Here is a 22,886-nt window from a genome sequence, read left to right on the forward strand (position 1 = left end):
CCTAGCGTTTGGTCATAAATTTTCATATTTTTGACAAATATTATTTGGGTGAAATTTCACCACGTGTTTGGTCATAGTATTTGAAAAATATATTTCACCTTTTTAGAAAAATATGATTTATACCTTTAAATTTTAAAAACTATCAAAACTAACTATAAGTATGTATTACAAATTAAATGGATGTTCGTTGCAACAATAACAAATAGTGTCCATGACACTAGAGTAATATGGTAGCTTGGAGTGAGCACAACAAGCATCATTTCATACATCCTGAAGTAAACAAAGCACATGAGCCAATTTTTCATCATTTTCATCAACAATCATATCCTCATTTAATAAACATTGAATATTTCACTACTTTGGTGTTCACGGAAAAAATTATGTAATACAACACAAACAACTATTATAGAGGGGTTTTTATAAAAAAAATAAAAGTTTGGAGTAAAATTTTAATTTTCGAAAAATCCCAAATACTTAAAAAAAAATAGTCTTTGAAAATTTAGAATGTTTAACAAAAATATGTGGCAAATAATAAAAAATTACATGAATAAATATTATTTGCCAATTTTTTTCCCAAATAATATTTGAAAAATCTATGGCGGCTTTAATAACATCCATTTGGTTTGAAATCTTCAACCATCATGAATTTATTGTTTTGTGTAGAAAAAAAATAAAATTAATTTTAAAAGACATAATTATTCATTCCTCCGGGCAGATTTGTTGACCAATTTTCCTGAAAATATATTTTATGCTTTCTTCGATTCATAATTATTATATTTTTTATATTATTAAAGATAATACTATTTTTTATTTAAATAAATTTACATAAATCAAAAAATTAAAATTAAATAAATAGAAATTAAAAGAAACACATAATATCATCGATTGGACAGCAAACAAAAATCACTTTTCATGTATATTCCAGTAGATTTGTCAACTTAATAAATCAAACTAACCTTCAAATCTTCATTTAAAATTATTATTCCACCACGTGATAAGTAATTGAATACAAGATGACAAAATTAAAATACTGTAAATAACCAATCGTTAATTATAAGAAACAAAGATGATGTTTTTTTTTTTTTGTAATAATGAAATAACTTGCATAGGTATTTATTACGTGTATATATATTCTAGCTAAATAGTGCCTTAATTAATAATTAGCTCTATAATTATCATATGATGCTAACTTAGCCATTAATAATTGTGATTATTAGAGGGTTGAGAAATTTGTTGAATAATTTGAGTGAATAAGGCTTTGTTTTCTTGATGAAGAAGAAGAGCTCTTTTGCGTAACTTTTCATTCTCTTCAATAATGATTTTGTTCTCTTCGTAGAGCTTCAAATTCTTCATCTTCATTATTTTCTTCAATTTCCTTAACTTTGCCCTTTTCTTTGCTTCGTTTGACAATCTTTCACCATTCCTAACATATTACAAAATCAATTGACAATCAAATTACACATCAAAATAATACAATTTAATTATAACTAGTTATAGCTATATATAACGTATTATATATTTGCTATTAAGAGTTACCTATTATCTTGAGTCAACTTAATCCGATTGTAAGACTAATTAACTAATTTATGACATGTAATTATTAGTACTTACCAAAGGAAATAATTGGATGATCCGTCCATGTGGATAACTCGATCGGATTCATATTAATAAATAAATAATATACAAGTAGTATATCTTTTTTTTATTAATCAAAGAAAAAAAATACCACTATTTAAAAAGTTGCATCACTTTAGAATTATAAAAAAAAATTCATACGAGAAATCAACGTATCTTTATAAATTTAAAAGAACACACAAAACTTTCTTCTACAATTTCTATGTGAATGTGAATGTAATTCGTATTTTTATGTGAATGTGACTGCACTATTAGACTAATGAATGAAGCAAATTTAATGATCCTACAAACTCTGCATTTTGGTTTGATTCTTCACTTATTTTAGCAATTTAATGTGATAATGCATATATTAAAACAACTTGCTATATATATACTAACCTTCTTCTTAGCTTGAGCACATGTATCTTGTTTGTTTTAGATGTTTGTGACTTGTGGACTAGGTCAGTGTAACATGAAGGTTGAAATGACTCTAAATGATCTGAAATTGCATGACACATTTTGATCTTTCACTAAGAGAAATAAAATAGGAGACAAAAAGATAGGAAAAAATAAATAGATTAATTATAATATAAGATTGAGCTTAGAAAAAAAAAGTGCAAGAGGATGGTTAACTTATAGTGATGAGAGGGGAAAAGAGTTAATAATTTGAGAAGAAGGGAGGAAGATGGAGAGTAGTACATATTTTTCCAAAGCAATGATGACACAAAGTTTTCATGATTACAAAAGGCCAACAAAGTAGCCAAACCATATCTCAACAACAAGAAAGAAAAAATAAGGAAAGAAAGAGTAATACAAATAGAATTACTTCAATTGTTTCTTTGGAATTTTCTATAATTGTCTCAATCTAAATGTTAATTGTATCACTACACTTAAACAAATTAAAGATTTAGCGGTAATAATATAATTTTCGTTATATTATATTTAGAAACAGTTCAATTTAGCGACTCTTAATATAATGACATCAACTCTATGACATTAATATTAATAAAAAAATAAAAATTTATTGTCATTAAATATCTTTTTTGTTGTAATATTTATATGCTCATATGATTAATATTTCTCTAAATATCTCTTTTGTTACGGTACTTATATGCTAATATAATTGAGATTTCTCTATTCTTAGTTAATAGTCTTTTATCTTCTTCATGAACCTATTTAGAAAAAATTAAAATTAATCGAATTAATAAAATTTTACTAAGAAAAATGAAAAAAATATTCTCTTACATTTGAAAATAGATTCAAACTAGTCCCTTAAAATATACTCCTAAAGATTTTTGATGCTTTATATTTTATCAAAAATAAAAACATTTGATTTTTGTCAAATACTAAAATATTATCTGTTAGATTTTAAGAAAACGTGAAAAGAAATAATTTAAACGAAAAAACACTTAAAAATAATCCCCTCAAATTCGAGAAATCATAATCCAGATAACTGTACCAAACACAAAATGAAATTTTAAAAAAATAGCAAAGGTTGCACTACAAAAAAAGTGCACTAATCTCTAGAAAATAAAATAAAAAAATAAAATACTAGTCCCTAGAAACTACAAAAACTGCATTTTTATTAATGGGAAGAAGACAAATATTAATTTTTAATAAATTTAAACTATCAAAATTGTTCAATTTTATATATAAGGTACTAATTTGAATAAGTAATAATTTTATTAATTTATCGGAACTTTAGATATCATCAGATTTGGAAACAGAAAAAGAAAAAAAAATGAATTTCTAGCTATAGAGTACAACTTGGTGGTTAGCTTTTTGAATTTTAATTCATTCCTCCTTTTAATATCATCATTACACCCCTTTATATAGTCTCCTTTCAATAAGTAGACCGTGGAAAAAGTGGAAACAAATGCATAATTTTCATATTTTGCTATCACCCCACCCCTCCCCTATTCACCTCGAGTTAATATAAATAGTCGTTTGTCAAAATAATATTTAGTGAATTATACATTTTTTATATATATATATATTTAATATTAAATAATATATATTTAGCCTGCAAATATAACTTTATTTGAATATGTAATTTAGCGGAAAAAAAGAAAAAAAGGATGCCTATGGAGTATAGTGGAATTTAACGAATTGATGTAACTTTAGATCGAGGCAAAGGCTAGTTGTTTATTTAATCGAGGCATTCAAAGTCCAAAAGAGAGAAAGAAAAGTTACATTGGGTTGTGATAGTCATTGCAAATTAGTTATTGATTACAAATGATAAAATATTTAATTGATGAAGATACGAAGAAGGGTCCCAAAATACCATCACTTTTTATTGATTTTTATTTTTATAAAAGATAATGCCCAATATGCCTTGATTAAAGTTGGATTAAGTTGTTAAAGATTTTTTTTACATTTAATTCCATTTACTAGTCAAAGATTTAATTTGACTAATTATTATAAGACAAATAAGCTGACAAAACTTTCACAAATAAGTTAAATTTTATGTTTGTAAACAGACAAGAAACAGTTGAGATTACCAAGCATTTTCACATTGTTTTACAAGTATTGAACTTAGCTTCCTGGTTTTTGTAAGAATGAAGTAAAGCTAATTAAAGTGAATAATTAAAAGGGAAGGACAAATATATTTCCGAACTATCATAAATGGAATGCAGATATTTTTCGTCATACTTTTGGAATATTAATGTCTTTTCCGTCCAAAAACTTGAGCATATATGCCCTTTGAAGACTAAATAGGGACACGTGACACAATCTTATCCGTTGATAAATATCGGATCGGTGGATAAGATTATAACACGTGTATATGTTTGTTAGTATAAAGGGTATATATACTCTAAATTTTCAACAGCAGGGACAGCTATGTTCCAAAAGTATGACGGAGGGTATTCTCATACTGTTTACGATACTTCAGGGGTATAGTGTCCTTTTTTCCTTATTGAAATGGTCATCCAACTATAGACTAAAATAATTTTTTTAATTAAATATCAATAAATCATTCAAGTTACATTATTGTCATTAAATTATAAAGGATAATAAATAAATGTTTCTTCAAGTTTGATTTCGTAACGCTTACTTCCTTTCTGTTCCATTGTTGTTATACTTGTAGTTGATGAATTGTTTTTTTATTTCAAGAAAAGAAGTTTGAATACAAAAGGACAGGTGAAGCAAGTTCCAAGTGCATGTGAATGAGGGTGGTGGAGAGTCAAAAGGAGCCAAAATGGGCTCTATCTACTTCTACATTACCATCATTAAACCCACACCTTTTTTCTTTCTCTTGGAGTCTTGTTAATCATTATGAGAGGAAGAAGAAGATTGTGGACTTGTGGTGTTTATCCAATTACTACGTGTGGACAATTCAAATGGTCCCTTAAATGAACAGTATCAACTTATTAGCTGTTGCTGCTATCACTATTAAACTCTTCCATTTACGTGGTAATAATTTTATTTTATACTTTAGTGGCGTAATTTGAATGTTGACCCAAGAAAAAGGCCATATGAACTTTGAAGACAATGATGAACCCTCATGAAAAAAGGCAAACAATTTAGCTATGGGAAAAGACACTCATTTTAAGATTTCGAAGAAATTTGTGAACATATTTTGATAGTTTATTATAACTTCTTGTGTTTTTGGCCTGCACCATGTTAGGTTTCAAGGACCAAGATGCCTAATTCTATTGGAACAGTTTTTAAATCATTATTTCACATGTACAGTATTCCAGTACCCTTTGATTTCATATATTTGGCTTGCATAAAAGATGGTGAATTCAGGCACTCAAAATATTCAGCTGCCTCTGGAAGAAACTAAAAGGCTCAGCAGAGAAGCTTAATAATTACCAAAATTGTGAATAAATGACCACACAAGTCCTTGTGAACTTTAGAGAAAACATAACTACAAAAAAAATGAATTAGCCTGTCTGTCACAACTCTTGATAATTTACTAGAGGTGCGAGTGCCAAGCAAACAATCAGCACCTAATGCACATTGACTTGGCCTAACCAAGATTTCTAGTTCTAAGCAGTACTCTAAAAATATACAAATGTGAAACTGGTTACAAACTGCTAACGTTTATTGAAACTTACAGATAATTTAGGCATGCAATACTAGGCTATCTTCTGTACAATGATCCAAGCTTTCCAAAATGCTAAGTTTAAGCTCTGATAATAAGTTTAAGATATGATATCACAGCACGAGCCTCCCTTCTTCCTGTTTACGAAAGCTTGGGGCGTGGCTTCTTGACCCATGGTCACATTTGCACTTCTAAAGCCTAAAAAAATCAGAGCGCACCAAATTTAATCCACAAGTATGCCGGCTATCCAATAGAATCTTCTTGGGTGGCTTCATCATCTTCATCCATTACATCCTCATTCACTTTTTCACCGTCAACTGTCTCTGTATCAGATGCAACTTCGGTATTCATTATGTTATCCTCATCATCAGAGCAACTTTCTGTAGCGGAATCAGAAGCGTCTCCCTCATTTCTTCCTTGATCACAGTCACTACCAACTGCATGACTGAATTGCTCCTTCAAATCAGGGGCAACAATTCCAATCATTTCACTTAGTGCTTTACGATCTTGATCCCATCTAGAAGAAGTTTTGGAAGTAGATGTAGCGCATTGACTTTCACCCACTTGAGCACCTGAATCTTGTAAAGTTGCAGGACATGGATCATTGTCTTTACTCTTAGGAGTATTGTTCTCACCATGGACAGAAGGAGCCGTACTGCACGCCCAACTCCCAGCAACCTCTGAAGCCAAAAGATCAGCTGTCCTAATGGTTCCTTCAGCTTCAGTATCTTCTATCACATTATCTTCAATCACATTATCACCCTCAGCGACATTATTTGCTTGGGAAGGAGGCATACTCTCATCAGAAATCGCATGGTTCTGCACCTGAGCTTCTTTCCCAAGAGTTCCATCATCCAGCTGCATTGTGTTCTCAGCAAAAACACAGTATTTGTTTAAATCTAAATTCCTTTCACTATTGATTCCCAAGCTCTCAGTCTCTTGCACCTGTTCTGTTCCAACAAGGTCACCCTCCATATTGGCTGCTATACCAGCAGTATCACTATCAGGGATTAACTCAGTTCCCACACCATCTCCCTCAAGGGGTGCTGTCCCAACACCATCAACTTCAGAACCAAATCCACCCTTCACACATTGAGCTCCAGCAAATTCTACCTCCTGTGTGTCTTGTCCCCCTTCACTTCTATTATTGCAATCATGCTTCTCTGTAGCACTTGCTTCATCACTTGATAAATCAAATAATTCCCTAACACGCCTCTGGTTGGAAGTACTGCACCCAGCCCTAGTCACATTGTGGATTCCATCTTCTACTTCTTTCTCTCTTAATAGGGATCCATTCACATTCACATTGTATGGATTAAGGTCAATATCCACAGAGGTATTCTCATAATTTTCCTCATCTTTTAATGTCCTCTGCATTGCCTTCAATTGCTCCTGCTGCTTTGCAAACAAAACTGAGATCTCCTCAGTAGTAGAATAGAAAGCCCGAAGTTGTGTTTCCCTGCATTGCAAACACATAATATGAACCACCATTATAAGAGGCAAGCCGAGATAGGGAAATGCCTGAAGATTTAAGGCAGTAAGCAAACACTAGCATCTCTGACAACATATAAAGAGGATAATAAAAGTCAGCACATTACTGTGTAAATCATCGGTGTCAATAATTCCATTGGGTTATTGACTTATTTTTAACTAAAAACATGATCTCCTTCTAAGATACTCAAGATTTTAAAAGAATTGTTTTGAACACAAATAGTAATGATAAAAATAAGAAATCCATTAAACACATGTCAACAGACTAGGCTGACATATGGTTTATCTCAAAAATCAATTGAGGTTTTTCAAATTATGAGGAAAAAGCATCACATAAAAATCCACCAAACTCGGACAACCTCTACTTTTAGTATTTATGCTGCTTTATAAGAGGGAAAGATGGATTGTGTTAGATACAGAAGCAATAAATTTTCAACTACATTTCTTCAATCCAGTAAATCTAATTATATTAGTACCAGTCATACATATCTAATTCTTACCGTAGCATTATTCTTTCTCTAGCACCTTTCAGTCTGCGCCTCTCAAAATCAAGATCCCGCATTGCAGCACTTATCTCTAGTTCAAGAGCAGAAACCTTGGCCCACGCCTCTTCTCGAGCTGCCTGCTACCGACAGCAAAAGAGTTGAAAGAGAGAACAAAAGAAAAGATCAGAATTTATATTTGACATTTTTTCCTGCACAAATAATTTTTATACATGTGCTAATTTTAAAACGAATACAGATCCACTTCTAGTTAAGCACATGTAAGCATTGGCTTCTTCCAATTATCAAACATAACAAAAATTTCATACTTCATCTATTTTTTTCCTTCCACATCCATGGGGCTCAATCAAGTAGCAAAAAGGGGGAATATCCGAAGATCCACATTTCAGTAGTTAATGCCAGAAATTCATGTGGGTCATCCTACCTTTTCACTCTCAAGCTCTTTGCTCAACATGTTCCTCTCATGCTCAAGTTCCTCTATTTTCTATAACAAAAAATTAGAAATGCAAGCTGTCAGCTTCTCAACCAAGGAACTGAATAGGGAAGCAATTGATATCTTGACAGCAGATACTTACCTTTTTCCTACATGCAGAAGATAATTGTTCCTCACAAAGTTGAGCTTCAAGCTGACGAACTTTGTTGTCAGAAACAACCAATTTCTGCCTGGCGTCTTCCTGTTACAAGCTAATGAATTTGAGCTGGAATGGCTTGCAGTAAGTAATAGGTAGGTTAAGCAATATTACCAACTTAGATCTCAAGGATTCCATCAGTGAACATCTTTCCTTCTCATCTTCCTGCCATTATGAGTTGAATGAGAAAGAGGCATGACACGCTTTACTATATTCGTGAATAGAACAGGTTATTTTCTACCTGAAGCTTATTAATAATTTCTTGCTGCTCTTTTTCCCGTTTGATAGCAGATTCTGAGAGCCTTCTTATTTCCTCCTGGGCTTCGGCCTGCACTCTCTGTGTAGAGGTTTTCAAATCCAAAGCAGCCTTTTCACGTTCCTTTTTCCTCTGTTCACGCTCCTCCTCTAGCAAAGTTTTCAGGTCTGAAATTGATAATTTCTGGCTGAAAAGGCAGACATCACTTCAAATTTTTACTCACTTCTCCTAAAACTTATCACAAGCTTCTTCAAAAGAATGTGTGTTTCCAAAGAATAAAAATCAGGATAAACTATATGACACAGAGACTAGTATAAGCCACGCGAGGACAAGGAGATAAATATAATAAACTGAAACTTTTGAGCTTATCTAATTAAGAACAAGCTAGAGGAAACGAAACAAGATAAATGCAATAAAGCATACTGTCATTCATGTTTCGTCTTAACTGTTCCCTATATAATCAATGTCATCAGCCATTACCTGTGTATTATTTCATTGGCCTCAATACATGATTGCTCAGATGCACTAAGTCTTTCATTAAGGTCTTCCAACGCATGTTTCTGCTCTGTAGATACTCTACTTGTGTCAACTAACTCCTTTCCCTTGGCTTCCAATAACTGCTGTACTTCTTTGAGTTGTTCAAGGTATGATTGAGAAACTGACTCCTTCAATTCTTTCATTTCCTGCAAGACAAAGGAAAGCTCACTGAGACAGGTGGACTGATGGTATTTACACACCCTTAATGTTAGGAGTGATCCTGGTTTTTCATCTTATGATGCTATAGGAATTAGCAACAAAACTTAAGGAAGCTTTTCAGTTTTAAATTAGCAACAAAACTTAAGGAAGCTTTTCAGTTTTAAGTGTTAACACAGTTGATGGTATTGAATCAACTAGCATTGGTATAACACTTGCTCTTCTACCCATCTGTCTCAACACTTTTAATAGTAGTACCAGTAATTACGTTCAGAATTAAGCAATTTCCAGCGGTTATTTATTCTGAAATCATAAAAGTAAACATACCTTCTCATGATGGTCCACAACAGCACGATTTTCACTTCGCAAGGAATCAATAGTCGCAACATGACTTTCAAGTTGCTTCCTCAGTTCCTACAAGGATAACAGAACTGAAATCATAGGAAGGTTGAATAGGAATGAAACCAAGTGACTTAACTGACTGTGCATGAAACCGATTTTATTTTATTTTTGATAACTGGGAATGGGAATGGCGAACTACCGTATTTGACCGCTGCATGCCACGGAAGTCATCCAGAGAAATGGGACCTTCAGAAGTGCCAATTCCAATACCCTTGAGTCTTTTGCTTTCTGAACCAAATTCCTCTAAATCAGAAAGGACACAAGCATATTAGTAAAGTTAGCTTTACCCAGCTTATTAGTAAGACATCAAACATCTCATTTAACTTTACAACTGCCAGATATAAAGACAACAATAATCATTAGGTAAGGGTATAAACCCATTGATACTTATATTTAAAATATAAAAATAAAAAAAATCCAATATGATGATAACTAAATATTCAGCCCAAGAAAAAGTTGAGGAAGAGTTGCATCAGAAATCGGCAAAGACTAAACATATCAAAAAAGAAAACTGTGTCCTCTACAATGCTTCAACTGTAGTACCAAAATTCTTCAGGAAGTATTCATTGATCAGGCTGCCTAACATTTTGTGTGAATACTTGGCCAGATTATGAATCAGAATCCAAAATTTAAACCAAGTCTGAACCAGCAAAAATGGGTATTCTACTGTGTATCAGAGCACATAAAGTTTTTTTTCCCTTCTCAGCTAGATCAATACTCATAGAGTCCAAAGCAGTGTTGTCAAAGGCAAAAACAAAGAGATGAAACACGCCAAGTATCCTAGGGCTTTGATCTCAAAGCGAACTTGAAGCACATACTTCAGACTTGATATATATACAGAGATGTTATTATGGATTTCTAATTTGGTTTACTGATTAGTTTTCTTATACTATATTTCAAATTTCATACTTCTAATCACAAAGCATATTCATCCATAAACTTCTTCACCAATTAATATATCTGTTTATCAGAGTTATTTATTGTCTACCGTTGTCCTTTTTCGATAGGGAGCTCATGTGTGCATTGGTACATATAGTAGCGTTTTGATGCCTGCACAGCAGCATTGCCTAAGTGAGGGGAAGCCTAGCTTACGCCTATACTTACTTCAGGGCTTAAAGCACCACAAGTGTGACTTTTAACAAAATTCTCGGAGGACCATCCAAGAAAAATTCATGAAGATAAAGTAATGAACCAGTAAGCAGTCTAACTGAACAAATTTACTAAAACCTGCAAATCATACTACTTATAGTCTACAGAATACAGATTTAGATGAAATGTTCCAGAATGAAGATACTGATGAAGGCACAGTCAATGAGAAAAATTACCTGCTTTTCTCTTCAGAACAGCAGCATCAGCTGAAGAAGCAGATATGAGAACTTCTCGGAACACAAAGGCAAATGCAAGTTCTGCAAATATTGCAAGGAAATTAAAAGTATTTACAAAGTTCCAGTCATATTTATGTAAAACATATCATGCCGTGAGAAACAGACAAGACTTCAGCTACCCATCATGGTAGCGGAGAAATTTCTGTTATTCAAAGGTTAAATTATGTTTGATTTTATACAAAATAAAGAAAGTTGAGTTCTACTTTAAATACATAATAAGAGATCCTATTTTTCTTTTCAGTTCAGCAGTGGTAGAGATGAGAATTATGACGCTAAATCCTGGTAGAGAATTTCAACCTGAACATACAATGTCAGCAAAGAGAAGGGAGAGGGAAGGAGTTAAAAAAATACAAGATATATCTAAAGCAAACACTGTAGTAGGATCATCCCAACCGGTGGTGGGGGAGGGGCCAATTTTCTGCCAAAGAAGCACTTGGACATACTCCCCACAAAATCTTATTTATCTCATGGACAGTTAACAGACGACATTTAATGCGCCCATATACCATCGCAAACTCAGATTTAATACAACCCACACTTGTCACTCACCGACAAAATAGACATTTGAAGGGCCAGAAATATTTACCTAGAGAATAGAGAAAAAATAAGGATTTTGACAGTACCATCTTTTGCTAGAAAATGTACATGTATGAAGAAGCATCCAGAGAAGTTTCAAAAAAAGATACTCTACCATGTTGTGGAGCAAATGCAATAGAGATAATATCACCATGACGAAGTCTGGCTTCTGGGCTACTTTTGTTCAACTTTTCCCAATTCAGGTACGTCCCATTTGTACTGCAGAAGAACCAAAATAGATTAGTTAACTTGTGTCAAGTTGCAACATAAAAAAAAAGGTCGACGAAAGATCGTCAACCTTGAATCTTTCAGAAAGACTGCAGTGCAACAGTTGGTGGGATGCTCTACGTCTTCACTGACAACCTTTTTCCTGTAGATCTTGCAATGATGTGCACTAACAGCTGGAGACAAAATCTGGAAACGGGTATTATCTACCATCCGACCAATGCAGTGTTCTTCAGATGTAAGAAGCATGTTTATCCCCTATTTAACGAAGGTCAGAATATAAAACTACAAGGAATGGTTCAATAATGTAAAGCATTATATGCTGCATGCCAAATTCCATACTTAAAAGTGACAAACTGTTCTCTCTCTTTTTTTTCTTTAGTAACTTTTACTTCATCGACTGCAATCTGCAATCAGAACTAAGGATGGCATTACACAACATGAGCATGCACAAACAGAGAGTATATCCTCATATATTCAATCTACGACTTGTGGTGGTAAGGATAACCCATTGGTGAAATCTCTAATCCAAATTGAATTTTTCAACTCCATTATATCTTCTAATAGATCTTCAGATACCTATATCATAGTGATAGTTTCAAATCCTTGTCTCATGGAGGCTTGAAAGACTCATCCAAAACTCCTTTTTTAGGAGATACATTTCTTTGGTTGGAAGAAGATCAGTCAAACATGTAACTTGAAAAAAAATGAATGCTAATTTTTAATACCTACATACTATTGGCAGTCTGAAAAAAGTATCATAAACATCAAATTTAGATATGTGTGTCCTGTCAAAGTAAACAAACATGTAACTTATGTTCGTAAAATGAAATCAAAATGAGGATTTACGTCAAATTCAACACCGTCTAACACAATTTATCAAAGAAATACTTTGGTTACCAAAAGATTGAAAAATTTCAAACCATACAATTCCTATTCTGGCGGAAGATCTACCAATTCTTATATTCTAGTTAGTAAAAGATATCTTGAACTAGGAAATAGACCCTCCAAGATAAAAAGGATATCAGTTCTACTACTTAATAAAGACACCTCCATAGCTAACAAATTCAATAAGAGGTCGGAATACAGCTTTTTGGTCCACCCTAGAATTACCAAAACTCATTTTTCCTACTCATAAACTCCGTCTCTGTGAGCTTCAACTAATAAGAATTAAACTTGAATAAAAAATATGGATCTTGGAATTTGAAAGGTAGAACGAAATTGATCACTCAACTAGCCAATAATGTGTGGTTCTCTAACACTAGAAAAATTCAATATTTATACTGATTACAGAGGTTCGAATCAAATAAAGGTACTAAACGCCCCTAGTAGAGAGAAACATATTGCATTGTGGAGGTATTGAAGAAAAATATAGACCTGAAGACGCTTCCGGGCCTTATCGGAGATAGCAGTTAACACTCCCCAAACATCAGGATCAGAATACTGCAAAGGCTGAGACGCAATTTTCGAAGCCACCGATAGTATAAAATCTTCAGGGCTTTGCGGATTTCTCTGCAACGGCGAATTATCAATGCCGTTGTCATCGTTAATTTTGCAGTTATTATTGCCATTGCAGTTGCTAGGGGGAAGTGAAGAACTTGAGCCGGAGCGAACTGGAGACTGGTCTTTACTAGGGTTTGAGTTCAGTTTCGCTGCCAATGGCGTTGTGGGATTATCGTCTTCGTTCGCCATTATAGCCTGTAGGTTGTGAAAAAGGCGGGGATTTTGAGAACCCTAATTGAACCGGGTTTTGTTGTTGTCTAGCTTCCCGGAGAAGCTGACTGAATTTATTTGTTTTATCGTTTTGGCCCACAAACTTTGCCCTAATGCTAATTTCGTTCGGGTCAGATTATATATATGAAAAAAGGAAAAATTACTTAAATACACTACTTTAATTATCTTAATAACCATTTATCCCAACTTATTTTAAAAATTTCAAAAATCCCTTATTCCCCCAATTTAAAAAAATATAAAAGATACATCAAGATTTCCCACCTTTTTTTCACCCAATTGGCAAGTTTTACTTTACCAAAAACTAAATCCTATTTTTAAGCTACCCACTTCCCCATTAACATCCCCAATTAAAATTTACCATATTAATTTTTATTTATTTTCCTTTTTATTTCCCTACATTGTAGGTGTATAATTGTCTACTTTTAATTCCCCATTCACACGTTTGCAATTTAATTTTGAATTCCAGTTCAAATTTCATCCATATCTATTTGATATTGTAGGACTCTCTTTCCATCTACCAAATTTTCTCCTTCAGTCTATTCATCGTGTGAGTTTAATTTTTATTCCTTTTCTACTTTTAATTCCCCATTCAACTTGCAGGTAAATTTTGAATTCCCTTCAAATTTTCATCCATATCCATTTGATATTTTGTAGGACTATCTTTCCATCTAACTAGATTTTCTCATTCATTCTCTTCATCGTGTGAGTTTACAAATATCATGGAAGAGTGTGGTAATTCCAAACGTGTGTATGATTCTGATGATGAGCTGTGGGCCGAGAATAGATCTAAGAGATTGCATGACCCATTGTTGATGAAGAACAACAATGATGAGCCAAAGAAGAAGACTGAAGAAATCAAGAAAAAAAGGCCAAGAAAAGTTACATCAACTGTGTCAAGACCCACACTTCCTAAAGTATGTGTTTAAAATTCATAATTTTGTGTTTTTGTTTATAATACCCTAAGTGTAAACTGTTGTATGTGTTTGTAAACTGTGTGGTACAGTCGTGTGATGTATCAGATACACCATGTCTATTTACAATGTTTAGAAGTTCAGTTTATAAGATGTATCATATACATATTATGATTCCTATGTCTTATAATTTTAACTTTAATGTATCATATACATTCAATTAAATTTGAATATGATGGTTGTTATAGAATATAATAGGTGCCAGTTATAGAATGTATCATATACATCCTAAAAGCATTATGTGGTTTTCAGTTTTAAGGTCTATAATATGGTAATAATTTGTGGATTGTTATTAGTAAAATAAAACTGTGTGGTACAGTTGTTGGATGTATCAGATACACCAAGTCTATTTTACAATGTTTATAAGTTCAGTTAATTAGATGTGCCATATATATATTCTGATACATATTTCTTATAATTTTAACTTTAATGTATCATATACATTCAATTAAAACTGAATATGATGGTTGTTATAGAATATAATAGGTGCCAGTTATAGAATGTATCATATACATCTTATAAAGTTTATGTAATTTCTAATATGATTATGATGTATCATATACATTCATATAATGCAGTGCATAAAATATGTTATTTTATTTTTTGTATAAACAGGGCATGCATTATGTTATTAAAAAAATTCCGGCGCATCCATTGAGGTTTGGGGCTACTTTCAATTTTGATTTTGTGAATAAAATCAAATTATCTATAAAAGACGAAGGCGTTGCACTGTTTAAGAAAACAATTTTTGGACCATATTTGGAAATTCCAAAATGTAATTTCCAGGGTCAGATTACCAAATGTTTGCTGTTGTTGGAAGTGGGACATGAAAATAAAGATGTTCTGCATGTTCGGCATACAAATGGGAATGTATTGGTGTTTGGAATGAGAGAATTTGCCATTGTAACTGGCCTAAAATGCAAAGGAGATGTTAAGGAATTTTCGTATCCTAATTCCACTCCGAGCCGGTTATTACAAAAATATTTCCCGGATTGTCCCAATGGTATAACCAAGAGTCGATTGATGCAGCGTTTTGCAATGGGGAATTGGGAGACCACACAAGAATCGGTGGAAATGGCAATAATATACTTCATCAATACTTTCTTGTTATGCCATCTTGGTGAGACATTCATACGTATAGAAGAATTTCTAATGGTCGAAGATGGTAGGTATGAAATATATCCTTGGGGTCAGATTGCATTTAATAAGCTGATTACATCACTCAGGCAAGACTTCAACCAAAGCAAACAGATGTATCGCTTATTTGGTATGCCTTATGCACTCAACGTTTGGATTTACGAATGTGCATCTACTCTAAGTCCAGACATTGCTGTTAAAGTGGCGAATGGTATTCCGAGGTTATGTAATTGGACAGTGGTGGCTGAAAAGCCAAAATATGAAAAGTTAATGACTAGCATTTTCTCCGAGGTAACATTAATTTTAAATTATCTTTTAATATTGTATCAATAAGCTTTATAATATTTGTTGTAAATAATTGTATTTTTTTATACAAAACATTGTTATAACATTTAAACATTTTAATTGCAGAATACTTGTTCAAACATTGCACCAACGCAAGATGAGGTGGAATCCCTTGATTTACCCGATAGTCAAGAGGTCAACAGAAATGAAGTATCTACGCCACATGTTGGTGCAAAAAAAGTGCATACTAAAGATAAGTCAGGTTTTGAGGATTTTTCAACAAGCCCTCCTGATCATTTATTGAGAAGATCATCTCGTGTATCTTATACATCATCTCCACCACCATCCAAGAGGAGAAAGAATACTGATACACATAAAACAAAGGGTTCGAAGAATCTGTCAAAGCAGTCAAAGCCGCAATTAAATCAGTCATTCTCAATGCCAGCTGAAGAACATACCCCGCCTGCTAATGTATCTTCTGCCCATGTATCATCACAAGTCTCAAAAGATAAGTCTGTATTTCCTGATATTGAAGAACTGAAACAACATATGAAGGAATACGTAAGTAACGATATTTATTTGTTAATGTTAATTCTTAAATAGAAATTTGAATCTGTAATTTTTTTTCAATAGGTCGACAGCAAATTTGAGTATCTTGTGAATTTGATAAAGGCTAATCACATTGAGGTGATGAATTCTAAGAATAGGGATGATGGCCAACAATCAAAGGTAATGTATTTTGATGTGTATTTTCGTTGTGTTTTATAAATTTCATAGGTCATTATGTTACAAATTCATTTAATGAAGGATATGGGCGGCAAGTCTACACCAAACATGGTTGAAGTTTCCGATGAAGAAGGCAATGATGGACACCAAGCTACCTCTCCGATACAAATGGAACTTGATGTTGACAATCAGGTTTAATTTACTTTATTAAATTTGTACATAAAATTCTATAATTTATCATTAACTTAATTTTCTTTACAAAATAAAGACTGAAGATACGTTGAAGAATCATCAAGTAATGAAGGACGTTTCAGAACTTCAATCCCCAAATTCAGATACTCATCATACTGATCAAACATGTGAACACAGCAAGGTAATTATTCGTTTAATTTTAATTATATTATTATGATACATTGCTGCTTTATTTGATAATTATGATACATTACAGTTTAATTGGATTAATATGATACATGTATTGTAATGTTCACATATGTATTTTCCAAGTTACTGTGTATTGTACTAAACTTTTGTATTTAGTGTGTACGTGATACATTCCAGTGCAAGATACATATCTATGTGACTAGTTAAATTTGTTTGTCTCATCTATACAATTCGTAGTTTGCTGTTACCTGTCCTTGATACATTAAAAATCATTTTGTGTATAATTATTTGATGTTTAAGGTATCATAAATTGATCAGTACATTTTTTATTCAGGATGCTCCATCAGCACAAACGCCTCATCATTTATTTGAAGGAACAATGAACGAAGATACATCGGTAATTTAATCTTCATGTATCATATCAATATCATATGTCTATCAATATATTTTTACTTATCAGTGTAAACCATGTAGGATTCTACACCATCTGGTTCAATATCTCCGGATACACGAGAAGCCATGAATACGCTTATTGCTGAGCTAGGAAGTCTGCCTACTAATGCAAATCAACAGGAGTTTACCGAAAATCAAAGTTTGCTTTCGGACAGTCAATTACCAATTGATATTCCAATCACAGATATTGTTGTCCGAAGCGAAATAAATACTCCTCATGCACGTATCCGGATGCCTTCGAGAAACTGCAAATCCCCTTATTTAACTTCATTTGGATCAAGTGAAAAAGGAAAAGCGGTCATGACTGATGTAATGCGTCCAAATTTTCCATTTCAAGGATGTGAGATTACAAACCAAGCCCCTTCATATCTGATTGATGAGTTTATTGAGTGGGTTACTGCAGGGCTTCTTAAAGCTCATTCAAAAAAGTAAGTTTTATATAATTTTACTGAATCTGATAAATTTTCAAATTGCAGCTATTGTTACAATTTTGAATAACATATTTTCATTACGCTTAATGCTACAGGAAACCATCAGAAGATAAATACAAATCAAAAGCATCTTCATTGGGTTTTGAAATGATGGATTATGTCGTTGCTTTTCCGACAAATAAGAATTGGTTTTATGCCATGTCTCAGCCTAAGAACTGTTGGACTGATCAGGTAAATAGATGCTTTTATAATGATGTATATGATACATTGTGTTCGTATGTTATCTATACATATCAAAATCATATATCACTTTCAACAACCAGTATTTTTTTTAATTAAATGTTTTTCAAATGCATAATTATTTTTATCTTTTATTTGCAGCACATCGATGTTATTTTTTACTACCTTCGTAAAAAATCAAAACTTCGAAGCATGGATCAATACAGATACACAACAGTCAATTGTTTGTTCAGCACACATATCAACAATACCCATGATAGGTATTATAACAATGAGGCTGATGATGATATTAGTACCCAAGAACACATTGATCGTGCAAGAGCTGTATCAGTACATGAGAGGTCAATAATCAACGTAATGAAAGGTTTTTCAATACCAGCTGGGTTACCATGGCATCTGGTGGATGATGTTTATATTCCAATCAATTATGATGGAGATTTTCATTGGGTATTAGCTGTGGTTGAATTGAATAAGAGGGTAATACGCGTGTATGACTCTTCTATGGGCACAAGGAAACGTGTATATTCTGACGAGATAAAAAAATTGTCAAGGATGTTACCTTCTTACCTGATTGACAGTGGTTTCTTTGAAAACAATGAGCGGACAAACTGGTCAGTTCTTGATGCATACAAGGACAAACAAACAGGTGTACCTTTAGAGTCACATATTCCTTTCAACATTGAATATGCTGAAGGTATCATGCAACAAGAAGACGATAGCCTGTAAGTATTTTTCAATTCTGGTCTACAATATATGTGTAAGCTATTTTACAAATTTATATTACTTATTTTATTGTAGGGACTGCGGGTTATACGTAGCTACATTTGCAGAGTTTTTGAGTGACCAACTTGTTATACCACCTGATACTGATGGACATCTTGCAAATTACCTACGCAATAGATATGCTGCATTGTTATGGAGATACGGCAGTGACAAGGTCAATGGTGGATACATAAGTGACAATGAAGATCCACCAAAGCCTAAGGGTCAATTCACAACACCAACTGAAGATGACATTGTTAACATAGATTAGTAATTAGCTGGGACAGGATGAACAAGTTTATATGTTGTTTTGTGTTGAAGACAATTATCTTTTGTGTTTTTCTAAAAGCTTATTGGTATTACAATATTTTATTAGTTATGAATGTTATATTTTTTCAAGTTATTGTTTTAGAAACAGTTGTTGCTTTACAAATTTTTTAGTGTTTCATTTTAAGTAATTTTTACAGCTAATTTACAAAATGAAGTATATTACATTTAAGTTCTAATGTGTATGATACATTATTAAGTTTTTTTTCACTTTATACAAATGATGTATATGATACATAAGTATAATATATACTTGAAAAAATATTGCAGTTATATATTTAACAACTTGAATTATATGAATGTATATGATACATCATATACATAAACAAACTTAACCTTGATTAATATTACAGTGAAAAGCACCACTAGAATGTACTATATCAAAATTACAGTTCATAAGGCTGTACACACTAAACATGTCGTACACATTTGAACAAGTCAAGTTTTGGGACACTAGAATAACTCATGATGGAGTATAAACGAAAAATATTACATATTTTTCACTAAAATGAATGTATCTGATACATAACTTACACAAATAAACTCAGCTTGAATTACTGTAAAACTGAAACCCAAACACTGTTGAATATAATATATCAAATTTATAACTCATAAGTATGTATACACGAATCATATAGTAAACAATTGAACAAATCAATTTTTTGTACACTAGAATATCTCAAAATACAATATACACGGAACACATAACATCTTTTCAATAATATTCATGTATATGATACATCACATACACAAACAAACTCCTATATCATTACTGTTAAATTGAAAACTCACCACTGTTGAATCTATTTATTTATAAAACTTGAAGTTTAAATTTGGCACATAATTAAACTGCAAAGTCATATATTTGAACATCAAATTAAGTTGTGTAACCAATACACTTTATTTAGTCAAAATTATAAAGAAAAAAATAGATAGAAGTACCATGAACACTAATGTCCTATTTTAAAACATTCTTTCAATCCTCTTTCGGGAAGAAAGTACAAGTTCTCCTGTTATGTCCTTCTTGTCCACACTGCCCACAACAATTATTGTTCACTGTTATTTTCTCATCCGCATTTTTCTTTCTTCGCTTTCTTGGTCGTCCAGCCAACCTTCTGTACCTAGGTGGCCGGACAATTTCATCTAAAACATATTCTGGAACGTTCCAGTCATCCTTATCTGGCATTGGAACCATTACAACCTCGTACGTTTTTTCTAATGCATACGGCTTGTAGTAATCAGAGCAATATGGGTGCAAATTGGTAACATTCTTGTGCTTCAAAACTGCAATTGCGTGTGCGCAAGGTATCTCATCATGTTGAAACCTTCCACATGTGCAAGTTTTCCTCTCAAGGCATACAATGTATCTTTTTCCGGCTTCATGAACTGTGAAAATATATTCAGATGATGGAACAACCTACAAATTTAAGAAGTTAGTGATACATTACGTAATATACAATTTATATATCATTTAAAAAAAAACAATTAACATTGAAAATTACTTTGTATCTTATACATAAAACAGAAGGTCAATGAAATTGATAAATACCTTCATCTTTGAACTTTTAGATGCGTTTACAATCAATATCTCCTCAAATCTTCGGCCCAATGTGTCCTTTGTATATGACGCTATTTCTCTATTTTTATAGTTCCAACTACCAAATAAAAGTCTAGCTTCCTCCAAGAAGTCTATTATAGTTAACTTACGTGCATCGACAAGGCATCCATTGATACACTCAGCGATGTTCGAAGTCATCATTCTACCTCTGTTTATGGTTGAATGAACTCTTGACCACTTCTCATAACCAGCTTCTTCAAGGTAATCCTTCACCCTATGATCAACCTTCACAACCTTAGCCATTAATTTATCAAAATCTTCCTTCCTGTATGCTTTTGCCATTGAGTAAAATATATCACTTAGTGTTTTTTTACTCCTTTTGAAGCTTGAACATACATTCTTCCAAAGATGCCATATGCATGCACAATGAGGTACGTTTGGGTATACAATGCTTACACTCTTTATGATACTTTCATTTCTATCCGATACAATACACATGTTTTCACGCTCACCAAATGCATTTTTGAAATTTTCGAAGAACCATGTCCACGAACAGTCATTTTCAGTGTCTACAACACCATATGCCAATGGCAATATGCATCCTAATTACAAAGAATATCACATTTAATTTCCCGATACACAATGTTTACACTAATATAATATAAGTTATACATTACATCAGAATTATAACACTCATACCTGCACCATCGAGTGTGCTTGCTGATACAAAAGTACCCTTGTAAGCCCCGCCAAGATGTGCAGCGTCCACTACAACTACAGGCCTGCAGTAGTCGAACCCTCTTATCAACGGTCTTAGGGCTATGAACAGATACATGAATTTATTATCTTCCGTCTTTTGCATCCTTATATATGAATTTGGATACACTTTATTTAGCATCCATATGTATCTCGGCATCTGTTTATATCCTTCTGATGGCTTACCCTTGAGCATTTCTAGTGCACGTTCTCTAGCACGCCATGCTTGTTGGTACGATATCTCAACCCCATACAATTCTCTAATATCTTCAATTACATCCCGAGGTGTATGGATTCTTTTATGATTTACCAATTTAGGGGCAGTCACACCACTAATAAATCCAATTGTTGCTTGTACTTTTGTTAGTATCCTATCCCGCATCGGACAAGTATGTTCACTATTGAAATATCTCACTTTGAATACATCAGATTTTTTCCTGCAAGATGATTTTAATGTCCATCCACATTGGTCGCTGAAGCAAACCAACACATAGCTGTCCAAAATTTTTAAGTGGTTTAATTCATATAAGAAAAGCAATGCTATAAATATAACAACAAGATATAGACTGTTTTGAATTATGTATCAGATACAATATAAATCAATATAAACAGAGAAAAACAAACAAATCATTGAGTAAGCATTGAAATACCTTTTCTTATCCGATCTTTTCACTCGAAAATTGAAGTTGTTCTTTATTTTATATTTAGCCATTACAGCAACGAGTGTATCTTTGTCCTTATACAACAACCCAGTCTTCACTTCAGTACTATTGGAATCAGTTATGTAATTCGTAGCATTTAATTCTGGAATATAATCAATGTCACAAATTCTAGACTCGACCAGAGCAAGAGCTTCAGTATCTCTTTCGGTACCTTCCACGCATACGACTTCACCTGATGAACAATCAAAATTACGTATATCCCCAACAATTTTATCAGTTGTATCAATACAAAGCGGATACATGCCAATTCCAGTTGCATTCTTTTTCACTTCGAAATAAAGTTTCACACCCATGTCGTTTTTTATTTTCAACGGACATGAGCTTCCCTCGACAATGTATCGTATTTCAATATCCTTTGTAACATTGTCGATCTCAAGCTCTGCTAAAATCAACGTTTTCAGATTCACAAACGAAATAGAATGCCCAACAACAATTCCATCAACTTTGTAACCTTCATAATTAATATCGTTTACCCAAATTCCAGAATGCCGCAGCAGAATTGAGATATTCATCTTCAAAACCTTTTTTTTTTTTGAATTCTTAGTATGCAGATCAACCTTTACAAGAATATTTTTGAATTA

The 22,886-nt window shown here is 32.8% G+C and overlaps 3 protein-coding genes and 1 long non-coding RNA gene across 6 annotated transcripts; 1 reads left to right on the forward strand and 3 right to left on the reverse strand.

The window, feature by feature from the left end:
• Positions 1-885: 885 nt before the first annotated feature.
• On the reverse strand, positions 886-2,413 carry LOC107027850. The gene is made up of 2 exons (XR_001457774.2): positions 2,014-2,413; positions 886-1,423 (listed from the first exon to the last, which is right to left on the reverse strand). It is a non-coding gene; the product is annotated as an uncharacterized LOC107027850 (long non-coding RNA).
• A 3,045-nt stretch (positions 2,414-5,458) lies between these two features.
• On the reverse strand, positions 5,459-13,689 carry LOC107008429. 2 transcript variants are annotated; one of them, XM_015207464.2, is made up of 13 exons: positions 13,200-13,689; positions 11,896-12,080; positions 11,713-11,816; positions 10,962-11,042; positions 9,776-9,879; positions 9,562-9,648; positions 9,022-9,224; positions 8,527-8,728; positions 8,400-8,450; positions 8,232-8,330; positions 8,081-8,140; positions 7,654-7,775; positions 5,459-7,121 (listed from the first exon to the last, which is right to left on the reverse strand). In XM_015207464.2, exons 1-13 carry the CDS (start codon positions 13,512-13,514, stop codon positions 5,906-5,908), a joined length of 2,829 nt encoding a protein of 942 aa, XP_015062950.1. In that variant the 5' UTR covers positions 13,515-13,689; the 3' UTR covers positions 5,459-5,905. The 2 variants fall into 2 exon arrangements, with proteins under 2 accessions (XP_015062950.1, XP_015062949.1); XM_015207463.2 differs by having other exon boundaries at positions 7,654-7,778.
• Positions 13,690-16,288: 2,599 nt separating this feature from the next.
• Positions 16,289-19,213, forward strand: LOC107029123. Its single transcript, XM_027913929.1, has 9 exons — positions 16,289-16,510; positions 16,583-16,678; positions 16,757-16,867; positions 16,944-17,048; positions 17,391-17,453; positions 17,531-17,937; positions 18,036-18,171; positions 18,322-18,902; positions 18,979-19,213. The coding sequence occupies exons 1-9, from the start codon at positions 16,388-16,390 to the stop codon at positions 19,211-19,213; spliced, it is 1,857 nt and encodes a 618-aa protein (XP_027769730.1). The 5' UTR covers positions 16,289-16,387.
• Positions 19,214-20,131: 918 nt separating this feature from the next.
• On the reverse strand, positions 20,132-22,304 carry LOC107025151 (protein FAR-RED IMPAIRED RESPONSE 1-like). 2 transcript variants are annotated; one of them, XM_027914103.1, is made up of 4 exons: positions 22,234-22,304; positions 21,527-21,609; positions 20,819-21,429; positions 20,132-20,686 (listed from the first exon to the last, which is right to left on the reverse strand). In XM_027914103.1, the coding sequence occupies exons 1-4, from the start codon at positions 22,293-22,295 to the stop codon at positions 20,246-20,248; spliced, it is 1,197 nt and encodes a 398-aa protein (XP_027769904.1). In that variant the 5' UTR covers positions 22,296-22,304; the 3' UTR covers positions 20,132-20,245. The 2 variants fall into 2 exon arrangements, with proteins under 2 accessions (XP_027769904.1, XP_015081474.2); XM_015225988.2 differs by lacking the exon at positions 22,234-22,304 and having other exon boundaries at positions 21,527-22,040.
• Positions 22,305-22,886: the final 582 nt, after the last annotated feature.

Source organism: Solanum pennellii, chromosome 1 (assembly GCF_001406875.1).
Source record: "Solanum pennellii chromosome 1, SPENNV200".
Classification (NCBI taxonomy): Eukaryota; Viridiplantae; Streptophyta; class Magnoliopsida; order Solanales; family Solanaceae; genus Solanum; species Solanum pennellii.